Here is an 18,115-nt window from a genome sequence, read left to right as displayed (position 1 = left end):
ATATTACATATGTATTATATTTATAATCCTTGTTTATCATCAAGAAAAAATCCACATTAGCAAATTATTTGGGTACAAATTGGGGAAAATACATTCAGATTCTAAGAACAAAATCCTGGACTCTACCAACAGCCCCAGGAAACAGGGGCTCCACCTCAAAAAACAGCAGAGTTACTCCCAGGCCACTACTACAGGCTTGTGGTTGAAGAAGTGCCTGTAGCTGTTGTTACTCCCTGGGAATAGCTTGGCTCTGTGTAATCATGGATCTACTCTCCTCCTCTTCCTCAGACCTATCCCTATCTCATCTCAACAAACCCCTTGTGTGCTGACCTATAAGGGGTCCTCACCGAGCACAGAGTGCAGACCCCCTGCACAGGCTACTTACCACCAGCATCTCAACTCCCAAGTAGAAGATTCCATTGTATTCAAGGCCTTCCATGGCTGCAGAGGATTTGCCCCATAGGGACTAGGGCTATGCTTTAGCAAGGTACAACAATATGTGCCTATCTTTAAGCACCTGAGCAGTCCCACTGAAGTCACTGTGACTACTCACATACCTAAGCTATGCAGGTGCGTACATATCTTGTTGAAGTGGGGCCTAGTCTAGTACAATTAAATCAGCTACATCAACACAATATTTAGTCAGCCTCAAAAGTAAGTTAAAAAGTAGTTTTGAGTACTGCACCTGCCTCTGAATCCTATTGGTAATTTTTGTGGCAATCACATTTTCTTATTTTAAAAAATGTTTTTTATTATTATTTATTATCATCATTTGTCTTGTGGTAGCACAGATGAGTCCCAGCCCTGGACCATGACCATGTTGTAGGTGCTGTACAAACACAGAACAAAAAGATGGTCCCACTCTCTTGTGTGAAAGACCCAGACAAACAAACTGAGTGACTGAGTATGGAAAATGTCATCAAGTGCACAAAGTAAAGAAACTGGCTAATATGGGGAAAATGTCTACACTCTTTCTATTATAGCAATCTTAGGTGTCAGTAACAATAGTAGGTAAAAACATTCAATCCAGTAGTACAATTTTTTTAGTTGAGAACATCCAATACTAAAGAGCTAGTCAGTAATTTATAAAAATAAATAAATGAAAACCGTAGACCCAACTCTCAAACTAGCCAAATGTTGAGTGTAAAAGTACCTGTAATCAGCGCTTGTCATCTTCTGTAAATATTGCTTTCCAGACAGTGCAGAGGCAAACTCCTCTTGATTATCTAACTCTTCTTTATTTTCATTGCATTAGGTTGTTGGTGTGGCTCAAGCTATCAATAAGAAATCTGGAATTGGTGGGATATTCACAGAGCAAGATGAAAAGGTATAAGGGATGTGGAGAGAGAGAGAGAGTGTGTGTGTGTGTGTGTGTATATATATATCAGTGGTTTTCTTTTATGACAGCTAGAAATCTTGAAGTTATCCAAACTGCACTAATCTTTGAATAAATAAAAAATGAAACTGTAATTCTTTCTGCATTGCAGAAATGTCAGTGTGAATCAGTTTAATTTCTGGGTCAGTTTGGTTTCTCTCTTCTATTAGGATTCACAATGTTTCCGTGCTTTATTGAATGCATTATAAAGGGGTGTAGGCTTAACAGCTAGTAGTTGAAGTCACCTTATCTCAAAGGAATGTCACAATGGGCACTCAGTAGCAGCTTAACATTAAAACTAAAAAGCTTGCCAAGCAGCTTTTAAAATTACTACATAACTTAATTTCTGTGTACACTAGCTGTAGAAAGAAATAAAGCACTGCATAAATTACAGTCATGTCTGACATAATCAGTAGTGCAGAAAGCACATAGATTCTGAACTCTCACATTGCAGGCACTTTCAGAATGCTCTCAGACTTAACATGCAAACTGTGGTGCACCACGAAAGGCCAAAGAAGTTGACTTAAGCCTTGGCAATAACAAAGTAAGAAATTACTCCTTCCCTGTTCCAATGGAATGCATAATGAACATCTGCAGGACATCAGAATTAATCCCTTTCCTGAAGAGAAACAGCTCTTGGCTTCGCTACTTAAGCAAGATTCGATTTCCACTTTTAAAAATATTTAATTCCTTATATACTAGATGCTCATTTTGTGTGTTCAGTTTTTAATGGTGAGATTTTAGTTGGGTTGGTTCCCCAAAACTGCTTCTTATTCCAGTACAGTTCTACCAGGATAAAACATGAAGATCAATCATTTGTTTCTAAAAAAGATGGGAGATTCCTGATGAAATGGCAATAAGAGATCAAGACCAACCAAAGAAAACATTTTATGTATGATTACCAAAAATAACCTTCAACATACCAATTACTACCACAAAGTGAAAACAAAAAACTGCAATGTGTATATCTTTGTTTAGATTTCAAGAGTTTTTTGTTTTGTTTTTTTCCAATGCTTAAATTTAATTGGGAGTATTATTCCTGAGGGCATTCTGCACCAAAAAAAATAAAAATTCTGTGTACTATATTTTAAAATTCTGCAAATTTTATTTGTCAAATAAATGTGGAGGCTCCAGCATGGCATTGGGGAGCACAGGCCACTGGCTGCACAGAGGTGGGAGATCACTGTGCAGCTCCCCCCCCAGGACATGGACTCAGCAGTGAGGCTGCACCCAACCCTGACACAGTGCAAGGACCAGAAACACCTCAGGGCCCTGCCCTTCCATGTGGGCAGGCAAGCTCAGCAAGGCAGGATTCAAGTGTTGGGGGATCCAGGTGTGGTTTGAGAGGGTTCTGTGTGGCGCAGTCTGGGTGCGGGCAGCTCAGTGGAGGATCTGGGTTTGGGGGTAGGGGATCTGAATGCACAGGGGCTTGTTGGGGGGTTCTGGATGCAATGGCAATGGGACTCTGCAGGGGGTCCAGGTGAAGGTGGTTGGGGCTCAGCGCATGGGGGGTGGAGATCTGGGTGCAGTGGGGATAGAGCTTGTCAGGGGGGTCTGGGTGTGGGAGGCTCAGTGCGGGATCCTCATGCTGGGGGAGTGGGGCTCCAGGTGCAGCTGGTTGGAGTTTGGTGGGGTGGGGATTTGGGTGCGGGTGGCTTGTTAGGGTAGTCCAGGTGCAGAGGGAATGGGGCTTATCAGGGTGGGTTCTGAGTGCAGGGGGGTGAGGCTTAGCAGGAGGGTCTGGGTATGAGTGGGTCTGGATGCACGGGGGTTGGGCAGATGGGAGAGCAGCTCCCTGTATAGGGCTCCCTCCCTCTGCAGCTAAGGAGCTATAGGTTCAGGAAGCAGGGTGAGGGGGAAGTTTGCAGAGCTTCCTGAAGCCCGGCGAGAAATCTGGGGGTGGGTCTGACCCAGGCCCAGATGCCATGCAGGGAAAGAGGAAGTCCTGTATTCACAAGCCCAGTCGGGACTAGCAGCGGGGGGCCAGTGGCTTGGCTCGGGCTCGGGGCCGGCGCTGTGATGGGGGCCAGCGGCTCAGCCAGGAGAGGGCCTTCAGGGGCTGGGGGTCTGGGGGCTTGGCTCAACCGGGGTGGGTCGGGAAAGGTGGCTTGGCCCAGTGTGGCTGGGATGGGTGGGTCGGGGCTCCTCTGGTCGCGGGGGATCCCTCAGGGCTTCTCCTGTTGCCGAGGGTGGGGGGGCCCTCAGGGCTCTGTCATGCAGGGGAGCGGGGGCCTTGGGCAGAAGGGGTGGAGTCAGCGTGCTAATCTCCCCAAAGCAGGGGTTCACCCGCCACCCATGACGGGAGGGCTACTGCATAAGTTGCACAGATAATAAGGCACATACCAAAGACCATTGTTTCTTCTTTCTGTGTATTTACAGGTTGACCAAAAAACTGTTCTGGCCATAGCCAGGATGATTTGATGGACTTTTATTAAAAGATGTAAACAAACATATTTATATTGAAGCTGAAAGCTTGGAAAGAGAAAATAATAAAAACCTAGTTCTTCAGACACATTAAGTGGGCATTTTGGATGTGAAAATACAACCTTGTTAGAAACATTTAATTATCTGTTTTTCAGGATTTTGCTGCTTATCTGGCATTTTGTGGAATCGTTCTTCACAATGCTCAGCTATATGAGACGTCACTGCTTGAAAACAGGCGTAACCAGGTATGTCCAACAGGTTTATTCTAGCCTGGGATGTGGCATTTGTGATGGGCAGGTAGTAGTTAGTGCTTGTTATCTACAGCTTCTGGCTTTCACCATATGGTAGATGTTCCTTGCATATGTTAATTATTTATTTGTCTCTTTGTGGGACTTCCTGTGCCTCTCTATTAAAACCCTAGTACCAGCTGTCCTGCATAATGGGCTGGCAGCAGAATATTAAGTAAATTTCAGATTTTTTTTAAAATTAATGCTTAAATTTAATTGGGAGCATGCTGCTTTAATACTTCATCTAGAGAGTTATTCCTGGACTCTGCACCTTGTGGAGGGCTGCGCATAAATACCTATAAATTTCTTCCCCATCAGTATCCTGGGTTCTGCATAAAGTCAGAATGTGTCTTGTTGCATGTGCATGTTCCAGAGTGTGAGGCTTATATAGTTCAAGCATTTCTGCCAAAGTTATTCCCATTCAGCCTGTTAGACTCCCTTACACCCACAAACAATCACTTACGGTATCTGCAGCAACAGTGGAAAGCAGAGCTGATCTTTCTGTGTGTTTCTAATTGTGCATCTTACAGCCATCCTCTTTGTTAAAGAGTTATTTATACCATTGCTATTTATTGAGGAAAGTATCTGGATCCACCACACACAATATGAAAAAAGGTGTTTAGAAGCAAATGGGCAGAAACTGTTCCAAAGATTTCCAGCAGGGTAGAATTTCAAATTTGTTCCTTGAATTTACAGATCAATAAACGTGTCAGGCTAGATTCTCAGACCTGGTTCCATACCCTTCGTGCCACCTGAGGGAGCAGGTGATATAATCTGGTCACATCTGGCTGGTTGAGAATTCTCCCAGCAGCATCTCCTAAATCTATCAGGCTATAGTTGGATACTGTATCTAGCTAGCTACACTCTTTGCCTCTCTCATCAAAGGTGTTCACAATGGATGCCATTAATGACATCCCACATAGCCTGTTGCCCTGCAAAAACTTAAATTAAAAGGGATAGCTCAGTGGTTTGAGCATTGGCCTGCTAAACTCAGGGTTGTGAGTTTAATCTTTGAGGGAGCCATTTAGAGATCGGGGGCAAAAATCTGTCTGGGAATTGGTCATGCTTTGGGCAGGGGGTTGGACTAGATGACCTCCTGAGATCCCTTTCAACCCTGATATTCTATGACCAAAGTTATCAGACTGGGGAAAAAATCCAGGGGGCTAATAAATATAATTATCATTTAACTCCTAGTTATTAGAATTTTCACAAAGGATTTCTTTTTGTCCAGGTGCTTCTTGATCTTGCTAGCTTGATTTTTGAAGAGCAACAATCTTTGGAAGTAATTTTGAAGAAGATAGCTGCAACTATAATCTCCTTCATGCAGGTGCAGAGGTGCACCATTTTCATAGTAGATGAAGATTGCACTGTGAGTATCAAGTGTGACTTTGTTTAAAGGGAGTAATGCTCTTGTTCTTTAGAGGCCCCTGGGGTCATATTCTCTATTTCCCTCCTCCATTTTGATTTGGTCACATTTTACACCCACTTTGCACAATTTAAATTACTACATAAGTGCAAGGAATTGGAGAATTGGGCCTCCACTGTAAAGAAGAGGGAAGACAGAAAGGCAATGGTTGCAGTGTACTCTTCGGTTCACAGTAGCAGATTCCTTCTGTCCACACTTCCTTTTACTAGCCTTCCATCACTGATCCACTACAACATTTTCTTCTCCCAGTCTCATGCCTCCTCACCTCTGTTTGTATGATATCCTTTCAGTTTGAATGTCAATTCATCGGGGCATGACCTCTAACTGGGTCAGATTCTGTGGTTTGGTGCAGCCATTTTGCACTGCTGGCTGGTGTAATCTGTCCCTCAGGTCATCTGAACCATCCCAGAGAGGATCACCTCCAGGGTTAGTATATTCCTCCCATGACAGAAAGCTGACATGAGTTGTTGCATCACTCACTCACTCTGCGGCTGGTGTAGCAGGGAAAAGGGGAGTGGCCGGAGGAAGAATGTGGCCAAAACCAGCTGCTCTAAATGAGACCTTGGCTTCACTTTGGGCCCTTTGTGGCCATTGCAGCCCAACATTAGTTAGAGCATCCCTTGCATAAAGCTCAGGAGAAACTGCCCTGCAGAGCAGTACTAGCATCACAGGAATGCAAAAGAGAGATTTATGTCACCTATGCTCCCATTTGCATACGCACTCTCACACACACATGCTCTGGGTCTGGCCCAGTTCCTCTCTGTGCCTCAATTTCTCATCTATACAATGGGGATAATGATAATTCCCTGCCTCACAGGGGTATGTGAGAATAAATTCATTGGTGTTGCAAAATGCTCGGATACTACAGTGATAAGAAGCCATAAGGAGATCTAGCAATACATTTAAGGCTTATTGTTGCTCCTGGGAGACTCTACATCCAAGCAAAGTGACATGACTGAGGTTGATCACAAATACACTCTTAGTCTGGAGTTGGGTAAATGTTAGAATAGACTCTTAGCTCTGGAGCTAACTGTTAGCAATTTGTAAACATGCCTGCCCTCACTTGGGGTGAATGTTCCCTGGAGATGCAAGGGTTTTCAGTGACACAGGGAGGTTAAATTTCCCTGTTCTGGGCCAGAATTGCCATGGGGTGGGTGGGGGGAGGGAGGGAGTGTAAAATACAAGGATTTCTCTCTTTCAAGGCAGACTCAGTATAAATAATTGCAGCTGACTTTCTCCTTATTACTATTGTTATTGTTAATCAGGATTACGAATATTACTAGTTTCCATCCAATAAGAATCCTTTTTGTATTTGTAGGAGTCATTTTCTAGGGTGTTTCACATGGAATTTGAGGAATTAGACGATTCAGCTGATGTCCTGAAGAGGTAAAACAACTTGATCTGAATTTCTGTTCATTACAGGCAAATGGAAATGACTGAAGAGACTTTGCTTTTAATAACTTTTCATGACAAATAACTTCAATAAACAGAATTAGGCAGTGCATTATTATCTACTGTAGGCTTTTACCCTGAGATATGCATGCACTATTCCCATTGGTCTCAGCAGAGTTGGTCACACAGTTGTGTCTGGAGGCAGCTTTGTTTAATTTTCTTCATTTCATGCGGTGTTTTCAAAGTTAAAGACTCCTGGACAATGTGTGCTCTATACCTTTTTCCTACACTGTGCTATTAACTATCTCCCCAAAAGCTTGTTAGCCTTCATTTTAAATATAATTGTTTTAGATTTTGATAACTTTTTTAACAGCACAAGCATTTTCTTCCAAAGAAAGAGAAATTAAAGCAATACAGAAAATTACACCACCCAGCACAACCAACTTTCAATGGCCCCAGAGTATGGCTCCCATAGCCTCCTAAACATGGCTCTAAGCACACAATGGGAAGTATGGCACATTAATGCAGCCTTTTTCTGTCGATTTAGAAGGGATGTGAACTGAGAGGAGCATACAGGGCTCTCCCATGCCACCCTTTACTTGTCCTGTCCTGCTCTGCAGAGACCAGCAGAAGGATCATTGGTAGTAATCAGCAGTATGTGAGCCAGAGTACACTGTACCATTGGCTACTGTCCTATGCTGCATGCATACAATGTCATTCTCCAGTTATAGAGCCTTTACAGAAATATTGCCACCCTGCCACGTAGTGGAATGCCTTGCTAGCTTACATTTCAAGCAGGGCAAGTATCGGACCCTTAGGAAAAACCTAAGATTTTGGGGGGTAGTTTTAAATGCTGAAAATAATCTAGAAAATGAAGTTAGAATGTTGCAGCTAAAATGTCACATAAACAAAATATTTTCATATAGACTTTCAGTATTAAGGGGAGAAAAGTCCAACATTAAATCAGTTTCATTCTACTGCATAGTTTTTGTGAGTTCTTAATAATTTAGTATCCTAGGAGTTCTGGTTAGGCCTTAAATTCTGATTATTTGGCTTTGTATAACAGCGGCACCTACTGGCTGAACATGTATTATTACTATTATTTTATTATTATTATTATTTATTAAAAAAAATTGCAATAGTACCCAGCGACCTCAATCAAGATTACACCCCACCCCACTGTGCTATCATCATCATCATGTTCCTATTGCGCCTCCGGCATTTAGGACAGTGATGAAGCTCGTCCATTCCTGTCTATTTCTGGCAAGTCTTTCAATGGTTTCCCAGCTGTGCCCCAGGTTTTTCAGCTTGGCTTCCACAGCTCTTCGCCATGTTGTTTTTGGGCGGCCTTGTTTTCGCTTGTCTTCAGGTGTCCACCTTATTGCTACTTTGGTGATGGAATCAGTTTCCATCCGAAGCACATGACCGATCCATCTCCAATGCCTCCTGGCAATGATGGTGCTCAGATCCTCTTGGCTGCACTGTGTCAATAGATCTTGGTTTGGAATTGTTCTGGGCCAAAAGATATGGAGGTGCTAGGCCAGAGGTAGGCAAACTACAGCCACATCCGGCCCGCGGGACTGTCCTGCCCAGCCCCCGTGCTCCTGGCCTAGGAGGCTCGCCGCCTCCCCCCCCCCAGCCTCAGCTTGCTCGCTCTGCTGCCGGCGCAATGCTTGCCTGGGCAGCGGGTCTGTGAGCTCCTGGGGAAGCACAGCTGCAGAGCCCGGCCTGACCCGGTCTCTGTGCTGTGTGGTGGCAGTGGCTCCAGCTGGGCGGCTGTAGTGCTGCCAGCCACCGGTGTTCCAGGCAGCGTGGTAAGGGGGCAGGGAGCATTGGGGGGGGGAGGTTGGATAGAGGGCAGGGTAGTTTGGGGGTGGCGGTCAGGGTCGGAGGTGTGGATCGGGGTGGAACAGGGGATTGAATGGGGGCAGGAGTCCCGGGGGGGCAGTCAGGAAGGAGGGGGGGTTGGATGGGGTGGCAAGGGGCAGTCAGGGGCAGGGGTTTTGGGGGCAGTCAGGGCAAAGGGAGAAAGGGGTAGTTGGATGGGGCAGGGGTCCTGGGGGGGCCGTCAGGAATGAAAGGAGGGGTTGGATGGGGCAGCGGGAGTCTGGGGGAGGTCAGGGACAGGGAGCGGGGGTGTGTGGATGGGGCAGGGTCCCAGAGGGGCCATCAGGGAACGGGGGGGTTGGATGGGACAGGAGTCCTGGGAGGGGAGGGGACAGATAGGAGGTGGAAGCCGGGCCACGACCCCCTCCCCTAACCGGCCCTCCGTACAATTTACAAAACCGGATGCGGCCCTCAGGCAAAAAAGTTTGCCCGCCCCTGTGCTAGGCACTGTACAAATACACAAGATAACATGATCCTTGCCACAACAAGCTTATAAATATGGCCCTGATCCTGCAAAGACTTAAGTGTGTGTGTAACTTTAGGCATACGAATAGTCCCTTGAAATCAATCAGGGACTACTCATGTGCCTAAAGTTACATACATACTTATATCTTTGTAGGGTCACAGCTTAAGAAAGAGCTTGCAGCCTATGAATAGCTGTACCTAAAGACTATCCTGTAGGTCTGTGCAGATGTACAAAAAACAGAAATCCAGCTCAGGTAGGCACAAACCTCTAGTTTAGAATTTACCCGTGAAAACCATTCATGAGAAGTGTGAACAGCTCTGCTCAGTTGTAGAGCAGGCAATAATCATTGTATAAGCCATCTGTATTTAATTAGTGCTGTACTTTTAATCAAAGGATCTCAAAGTACTTTACAAAGGTGGGTAAGTATTATTCCCATTTTATAGGTAGGGAAACTGAGGCACAAGGTGGTGATTGGCAGAATCAGGACTAGAATCCAGCATCCTGACCTCCAAGCCCCTTTTGCAATAACTTCAGGACACCATTCACTTAATTATTCAATCTGGGTAAAAAGAAAAGACAGAGGCAATAACTGGATTAATGTGCCCACATTAAATAGATTCCGAATTTAACCTCAGTCAAAGAATCTGTACATAAAATGCTGGAATATCATCCATTCTCTAACTTTTTCTATTTATTACAAAAATGTTATTTCATGTAGCACTGAGGGCTGACTTTTCAAAAGAGATTAAAAAAAGAGATAAAGTTGTACACAGGGCACACTATTGGATATGCAACTGTGTGCTCGACTGACCTCTTTTTGCTATTGATTGTTTCACATACTCAATTTTCGCACATATATTTGAAAATTCAGCCCAAAGATTCTGGCTCAAGGTGGCAAAAGATTTTGGTCTATTTGGGACTTGGACTACATGCCAGCACAAGAGAGTAAAGGGGGAATGCTTGCTTACTCCCTCCTCTAGAGCAGGTGGATGGCAAATGGGCAGGCCTTGTCTTCTTCCATTCATACTTCCCTCCTGCTTGCTGGTGCATGCTTCTGAGAGTAGTTTACTGCTTGTAGAGGCCAGCAGTGAAGTCTTCTCTCAGGCTGAGAGCAAGGGAAGCCGGGAGGGAATTTTGGTCCCCTGAGTCATAATTCTTTCCCTGAAATATTCTTGGGGCAGCACAGCTATATGCCACCCTTTATGGTGGGCTGCCTTGAAGGCTAATGCTCTAAGGTCACAGTTTCCCGGGGACATAAAAGGCACAGAGATATGCATTAGGTAGAATAAATTATTATACAAGGTACTCTCTGATACTCATCACATAATCTGTGAGCTGAGTCGTGCCCAAAATCAGGCCAGTCTTCAGAAGTGCAGGGTTTGTCCCTAACTAACAGAATTTGTTACATAAAAAAGAATGCTTTCTTGTCTCCAGTATTGTGCATGGATTCTTTGGACATGTGCATTTACATCTGAAAAATAATAGACTCCTACTCACAAGTCAAAGAGAAAATGCAGAAGCCTGATGGGAACAGGTATATCGATAGGGGATGGGCGCTCTCCCAGAATGGGTGGGGAAGGACTAGGACAAGAATCAAAGTGCCTTAATTAAATACATAAGCACTAAGCAATTAGAAAAGAGATGACTGATTTTGTAAAGTTATTTTAGGCCCTGATTAGGCCCTGAAACAGATGTTCTGTGTCAATAACGCAATCCCCATGCAATTCATTGTTCATTCATGCATTCTAAGAGCACATTTTACATGAACTTAAAAGCAGAAAATTCATAAATGTTGCCATCTGTTCTCAGTTGAAAAATATGTGAATTTCATCTATTATTGATTTTCTAATGTGTCAGATTTCTAGATGCATATTATTTTTGAAGTGTTCTATTTCTGTGAACACACATTCAGCTGGTTGAGGTAACATCTTTTATTGGACCAACATCATGCACCTTGCCTCTAATATCTTGGGACTGACATGGCTACAGCTACATTGCATATATTCATCTGTCATTCATTTTTATCCTTCATTCTTGTAGACTACATTGATTTATTTCCTAAGTTTAGTATTTTGAATACATCTCTAACTATCCTAACATTTAAGAGTATAATTTCCTCTGGATGCTTACACAAGACATAACTAAGTTTTACAGCTTGTCTACATCGGAAAGTTGCACTGGTTTATCTTAAATAATTTTTTTAACCAATTTAGTTAAATTGGTGCAAACCCCTGTGTGGATGCTTATATTTCAATTGAAATCAGGCTTATTTCAGCTGAGCTTAAATCAGTTAGGGACAAGTTTAAACTAAACTGAAATAAGCCAAACTTAAACCAAAATGTCTGCAGAGCGGTTTGCACTAAAACAGTTAATTTTTAAACTTGAGTTATACTTATGCAGCTTTCTCATGTAGACAAGTCCTTAGCAGAACCACAAATATGTAGAGAGAACTTGTATGGATTTTAATAGAAGTCACTTGCATGCATGGAGCGCTAAATACACCTACACATCTCCCACGTTTCATTTGTAATTGATTAAACAAAATAAACACATGCATCAGAGATAAGGGTTATAATGTTACTCTCAGAATATTGTTAATTGTTTGGTCTTTTGTAGTGATGTGCACAGTATGGAATGGCTGGACGTTATCATCTCTGTTAGTTTAATTTAAATGAGATGTGGATATGCAAAATTGGACTGTCTGAGTCATCTAACTGTAGCACAGCCTACAGTTATGTGTTGGGTTGGATCTGTGCTTGGGAATTGATCACACCTTTCCCTTTGATTTACATATGATGATATATTTTACATTTGCTTAGAATTATTGCATGTCCAGGTGTCAGATAAAGAATACCATGAATAATATCTGTTTGTCCTTGCTGTTCCATCAGGGACTATGATGCAAACAAAATAAATTATATGTATGCTCAGTATGTCAAGAATACCATGGAGCCTCTTAATATACCAGATGTTTGCAAAGACAGAAGATTTCCATGGACAGTAAGTAAAGTGAAATTGAGTTTGGAATCCAATAATAAAAGACACAGATGATTTTTTGTTTACCTTTCATATATGACCAAGTCTTGTGTGTTCTACCCTTATTACTACTATCATTGCTGTATTTACTGACTGCCAATGCTCAGAACTGTTTAAACTTAGAGGAAGATACACAGTCCCTGACCCAAGGAATATACAGTTCTGACACACAGTGGGGCAGGGTGGCTAGAAGATGGATTAATCACAAAGAAAATCAGTATAAAAATAAATCTAATTATACTTATTTACTAGAGAATACATGTTCCTAGGCCAAGAGAAAGAAGTATGTTCTAAGGGAGGTTTTAATGAAGTCAGGATGGAATCTTTCCACATCAATCCTGAGGATTGGTCACCACAGTTTGCTGTAAGATTTGGGAGTAGACTCAGAAGTTCTTTCTGGGAGAGGTTAGCCATGATACAGATGTGAACTGTTTGCTTCCCGAGGAAGGCGCAACTGCATTTCTCTTCAACACCTCATGGTTCCCAGTCCGCAGGGCAGCATCGGGAAGAGCCAGCTTGTGGCAGGGTGTCCCAGAGACCACTTGGATAGAATCTGGAGATTTAGGAAGGAAGGGACAGGTTTGCTGGAGATTTAGGAAGGAAGGTAACAGACCAGCGTAGTGGAAAGCCCAAGCAACAGCTCTAGTGCCTTGGTGTCTCTGTCAGCAAAAAGCAAACCTGTGCCTCTTACTCCCAGAACAGTGCCTGGAAAGCCGCCTGGTCGTCTTGTTACACTTTTGCAAAAGCAGGTTGGTTTATTATATCCTAATACATTTGTAGGCAGTGGATGAGGGAGAGAGTGGGATGGGGGAGAGAGTGTATTATTGTCAGCAGATGGGCTTCCACTATACTCTCTCCCTTCTGGGGTCAAGCAGCAGGCAGGGCAGAAGGTACAATGTCCAACAAGATTGTTCCAGTAACTGGATAATAGGGGCTGCTGGAGAGCTATGCAGTGCTTCCACTTTCAGCTGTGTACAGTTTAGTCATACTGGGAGCAGAGTACTCTGCACTTTGCAGGGTAGAGCCCACGACGAGCCCCATTTAATGTCTCATGGGGGCGGGGGAGGGAACAAAATGGATGTCCTGGATTGGTAGACAAAGAAATAGGTGACTATTTGGCAGAAGATTTAAAATACATAAAAGAAACATTTGGGGACCAATTTCAAACAGGAGTTTGTTTAGGACAAGCCCTTTGATTTGGCAGCAGAATTTGAATTTTCTGCTCAGGCAGAAATGCATTGTTCCCTGGACTCTAAATGATTTATTATGCCTAAGAAAAATGTTGACCTGCATTTACTTCTAGATACATGTGCATACATGGATAAAGAGGAAACAATAGTACTTCTGGAGAGGAATTCTGGATAATCTGTTTCTTCAACACAATGACATTGAGTCCACACCTTATATTCCTTTCATATCCATTCTCCCTCCCCCCATCTCTCCAAACAATTGATCATTGGCCTATTTCTGTAAGCAGTGTGCATTGTGGGGTGCTCCAAAGTCCATTCAAGTCAATGGAGAGACTCCATGGGCTTTGGATTAGGCCACATATGAACATTACCTTGGGGCCATTGGTTCCCCTCCTCCAAGCACTTAACTAGCTTTCATGAAAGCCCTCCTTCAGTGTCTTTCAACTGCAATTGCTGGAGAGTTTGAAGGGAAGGAACATTTGGGACAAATAATGGTTGCAGCTTGGAAAAAAGGTTAATGGTTTAAACACTAAACAATAGGGAAATCAATGGAAGAGACAGGAGAAGAGGAAACAGAAGAGTGGCAAGAACAGAAGGAAATTTTAGGGAGGGACAAAAGAGGAGAAAGTGGGAAGGAAAAATGGAGTGACAGTGGACAGAAGGGAAGGACATGCATGAAGAGGGAACAATAAGAGTAGAAAACAGAGATCTACATGGAGTAGATAGGATAATTTTCACCACTGACTCAAGTTAATGGAAAAACTTGTCAACTAACCAGGTAGAAACCTTGTGCACAGCTAACACACCTTAGAAGGGCAGCATGCAAGGTCGCACTCCAGTCCACACTGGCATAGAAAATAACAGATGTCTATTTGTCATTTTGAGGCAAGCAAGCAAATCTTTGGTTGATTGCTGATGTTCAAAGAAGGAGAATTGGTGTATGGGGATGAGAGATGAATCATGAAATCAAGGCTCCCTGACAGTTTCTTTTCTCTCCATCCCAGTTTGGGCTTTAGGACTCTCGATAACCCCCAAAGCATTATCAGCTCATTTCTCATGAGCACCCTGAACCTGTTGCAAATTGTTGCATTTATAATGATTGAGCTTACCCTTGAGTATTCAGACAGACATCCTCATACCTGTGTAACTAGACTGTTGAGCAAGTGTATAAAGTGCAGCAGCAGATCTTAGAAGATACGTGTCTGTGCACCTGAGAGGAGAGTTGAGACAATAGTTGTTACCACCATAAATTAAAACATCGTAGACAAGAGCAACACAGTATAGGTCACTGTGTTCCAAACTGTGGTCCGTGGAGAGCTGTCTGGCTTCAGGGGGCTGGCGTTCCTCCTTATTTCCAGTTAATTTCACAGGTATCGAGGCTCTTAATTGCAAAGAAGTGCCTGGAGTCATATAAAACATTACACATTACATCATCCCTTTGAACGTTTTCTACAAAGAATAGCATATGCTCTCCTACACTGTAGGCAAAATGTTCCTTTATTTGTGCAACGATCATGCCTGTAAGGCTAAAAAGAAACTAACCGAGGCAGCCAAGAATCAAAGAAACTTCAGAGCTGAAATATTAGCATGCTAATATTTTTTCCTTCCCTTATATGGAATCAGACATTGGGCCATGCTTTGTTCTTAGTTATCCCCATGAGATTCCAGTACTAGGTGTAACAGAGCAGAATTAGATCCATTTTCTTTCATTACTTAAGAATCCTCACAACTGGGGAAGTGGAGAAGGTATCTTAGAGCTCCACTAATTTCTCCTCAGCTACCCTAAGTTGAAAATCTGTCCCGCGTGTACAGTACAGTCATTTTCATTTTAATGAAAGGAACTATCATAAAATGAAAAAGTAGACCCAAATGACTGTAAATTCATCTCGAAACTTTGTTATTACTCATTTATTTATTTATTATTCCCTAGTCCCCGTTATGCTAGATGCTGCACAAACACAAATGAAGACATGATCCCTGCCCCCAAAGAGATTATAGTTTAAGAATTACAGTTTTATAATCTGCCTTCCTTGCATGGCCTGCCAATCAGGGCTCGTGAATAGATCTCTCTGTAAATTTTTAACTCTATTCTTTATTTGCTTAACAGAATGAAAATGCAGAAAATGTAAACCAGCACATAAAAAGTTTGCTTTGTACACCAATAAAAAATGGGAAGAAGAATAAAGTGATAGGTATTACCATTTTGATTTGTTTACATTTCTACTTGCACACTGCATGCCTAGTCATTACACAAAATATCATAACATGCATCTAACTGTTGTCTTTATGTGAGATAAAATGTATTGATATTATACTGCTGGTATGTAACTATGTAGGATTTTTTGGCTACTTTTGTATAATTGCTATACAGAAGTATTTCTGTACTCCAGAGTAAAATCTCAGCAACATGAAATCTAAAATCATAAGAGAAAATCCTTAAGCACAATGAAATAGTTGTCATGCTTTTAATCCAGGGCCCCATCATACTCCTATCTGTCATTTTTTTTACCTACTATAGGTGAAAAAATACCAATAACACCTCAATTATTTTTTTCTACTTTTTGTATTTATTTCCTTTGTGTGCCTGACAGCACTCTGTTGGTAACTATTTTCATGGTATTCCCTGTAGACAGTCAGAGTTCCTTGTTCTTTTTATGGGTCTTGGGTCTTTTGCATGGCAGTAGGTAAGAAAAAAGCTTTACTTTAAAAAATAAGAAAATATAAAAGCCTGAGACTCCTGGCATATAGACTAAGGGGAAGAAGATGCACCTGAAACTACTTCCACCTCTTCTTTTATATTTTATTTAGATTTCATATTGATAGTTACTTTTTAAAATTTACACATGCTCAATTAATGTAACAAATTATGTTAAAATTCCAGTCTAATCAATATTGTATTGAGGAATAGGAAGGACAGTCTCTAATCTAAGGATGTACTCTCTAATCATCCAGCTCCTTTGTGCCACTCAGCTGGTGCAAAGAGGCCAGGACTGATCACAACTGGTCAGCAGAAAATCCCCGTGTTGGAGGGGAATGCCCAGGAGATGTAAGTGTGCTAGTGTTGAAATCTTCACCTATCAACAACTCTTCTGGCATGGGGGTATTTTGGGGACAAGGAGTGAGCATGGTGGAGCTGCACCAGCATCAGTGGTGCAAGTTGGAGCTGCTCTAACACTCATCAGGGGTATGACAGACTGGCCTGATTACAGATCTGGAAATGGTTCTGAGGAAGCCCCCACACTCAGAGCAGGAAGCAGAGCTCAACCATAAGAGTGAAACTCTAAGGGTCAAACATGAATTTCTACTAAGTCCTTACACAGAAGAATTCTCATTGTCCTCAATGGGAGTTTGGACTGATTGATTGGAATTCACTTGGGTAAAAGCTGAGCCAAAACTAAGGAAGGGCCTCAGGAAAGCCTCCATAGGCATTTCACATAGCGCTAGTCTAGACTGGGAGTAAAGATGTATTTTTAAAACAACTAACATTTTAAAACTTTAATGTGGACATAGAAAGATTTATTGTAACAGGTCAAGGCGGACTCTAGTGGGTAGCCTGGGGTTCATCTCGACTAACATATCTGTTAAAATACAGTTGGCAGTGCATATTGGGATTTTGGTAACTTGGAAGCCTTTGTATAGATTTTTGCATACAGCATACATGACTATGGGAAAATAATGGATGGGATTCTGGGTGGCACCTCTAAGAGGGACAGCACCAAACTTGCAGCCCAAGGGATGTGGGAAGCTATGGTGGTTTTAAGCTACAATGTGGGTCTTGATATAATGTAGACTGCCTTGGGGGCCTATATAAGTTATGACAGCCTCCCTATGGACTGAAGCTCTACATGTGGTGACCCTGCCCCTGATGTGTCCCTCCTGTCCCCAGCCCCGCCCCCATCACACTCTCTACTACCAGGTTTACAAGGGAGTTTACAAGAGCTGTTTTCCTCAGTTCCTGCATCAGGAGAATCCTCCCCATGCCAGATCTGGGTGTTTGGAGTCCCTTTACACCACTCCAGACCTTTTAGCCAGAGTACAGGGCTCAGAGCCTTGGTGAGGACCTCACCCTAGGTATTCTTAGTCATTAAAGTCTCCGTACCATAGGCCTTTAAATATGTTTACAGTGTGAAAATTCTCTAAAAAGAAAAGTGAATCAAAGGAGAAAAAGCTAGAAAGGTAGAACGTGCATCTAATGAATGATCCAGTGACTAGGTAGTGCCAAAAGTCACTCTTCACACTCAGTACAACTTCATGAAGATCTGGCCAAGCAGCTAGATGTTACCTGTATGTCAGAATAATTCAGCATCTATATCCTTTAGCTATTGGAACAGGCCCAAGGTAATAAATGACACTGTCACATTTTTCATTTAATGTTGATGTAATCTTTTAGTATAGTCTCTTACATGTTTTATTACGTCTTGTTTGTTGTTTGAACAAAGCTGTAAATAGAAAATCTACTTCTATTCCCCATTACACTTGTGTAAATCTAGAGTAACTCCATTGAAATCACTGGATTTCACTTACTGATGTAACTTACTGTAAGTAAGCGGTGAATCAGTCCCAAAGAACAGAAAAATGTCTGCAAGTGGGTGAATATAACAAATGTATGGTCTTGTGTAAAGTTACAACAGG

The 18,115-nt window shown here is 42.5% G+C and overlaps 1 protein-coding gene across 10 annotated transcripts in view; it reads left to right on the top strand.

The window, feature by feature from the left end:
• PDE5A (phosphodiesterase 5A) overlaps positions 1-18,115 on the top strand; it is a 198,610-nt gene that overhangs the window by 141,834 nt on the left and 38,661 nt on the right. For all 10 annotated transcript variants that reach the window (XM_042842380.2, XM_005290290.5, XM_042842379.2 and 7 more), the window contains 6 exons: positions 1,256-1,327; positions 3,955-4,044; positions 5,318-5,455; positions 6,831-6,898; positions 12,149-12,257; positions 15,591-15,675. In XM_042842380.2, coding sequence (XP_042698314.2) covers positions 1,256-1,327; positions 3,955-4,044; positions 5,318-5,455; positions 6,831-6,898; positions 12,149-12,257; positions 15,591-15,675 — 562 coding nt within the window. The remainder of the gene's footprint in view (positions 1-1,255; positions 1,328-3,954; positions 4,045-5,317; positions 5,456-6,830; positions 6,899-12,148; positions 12,258-15,590; positions 15,676-18,115) is intronic.

This window comes from Chrysemys picta, chromosome 5 (assembly GCF_011386835.1).
Source record: "Chrysemys picta bellii isolate R12L10 chromosome 5, ASM1138683v2, whole genome shotgun sequence".
Classification (NCBI taxonomy): domain Eukaryota; kingdom Metazoa; phylum Chordata; order Testudines; family Emydidae; genus Chrysemys; species Chrysemys picta.
The sequence above is the reverse complement of the archived record's forward strand: the minus strand, read 5'-3'. Positions and strand labels throughout refer to the sequence as shown.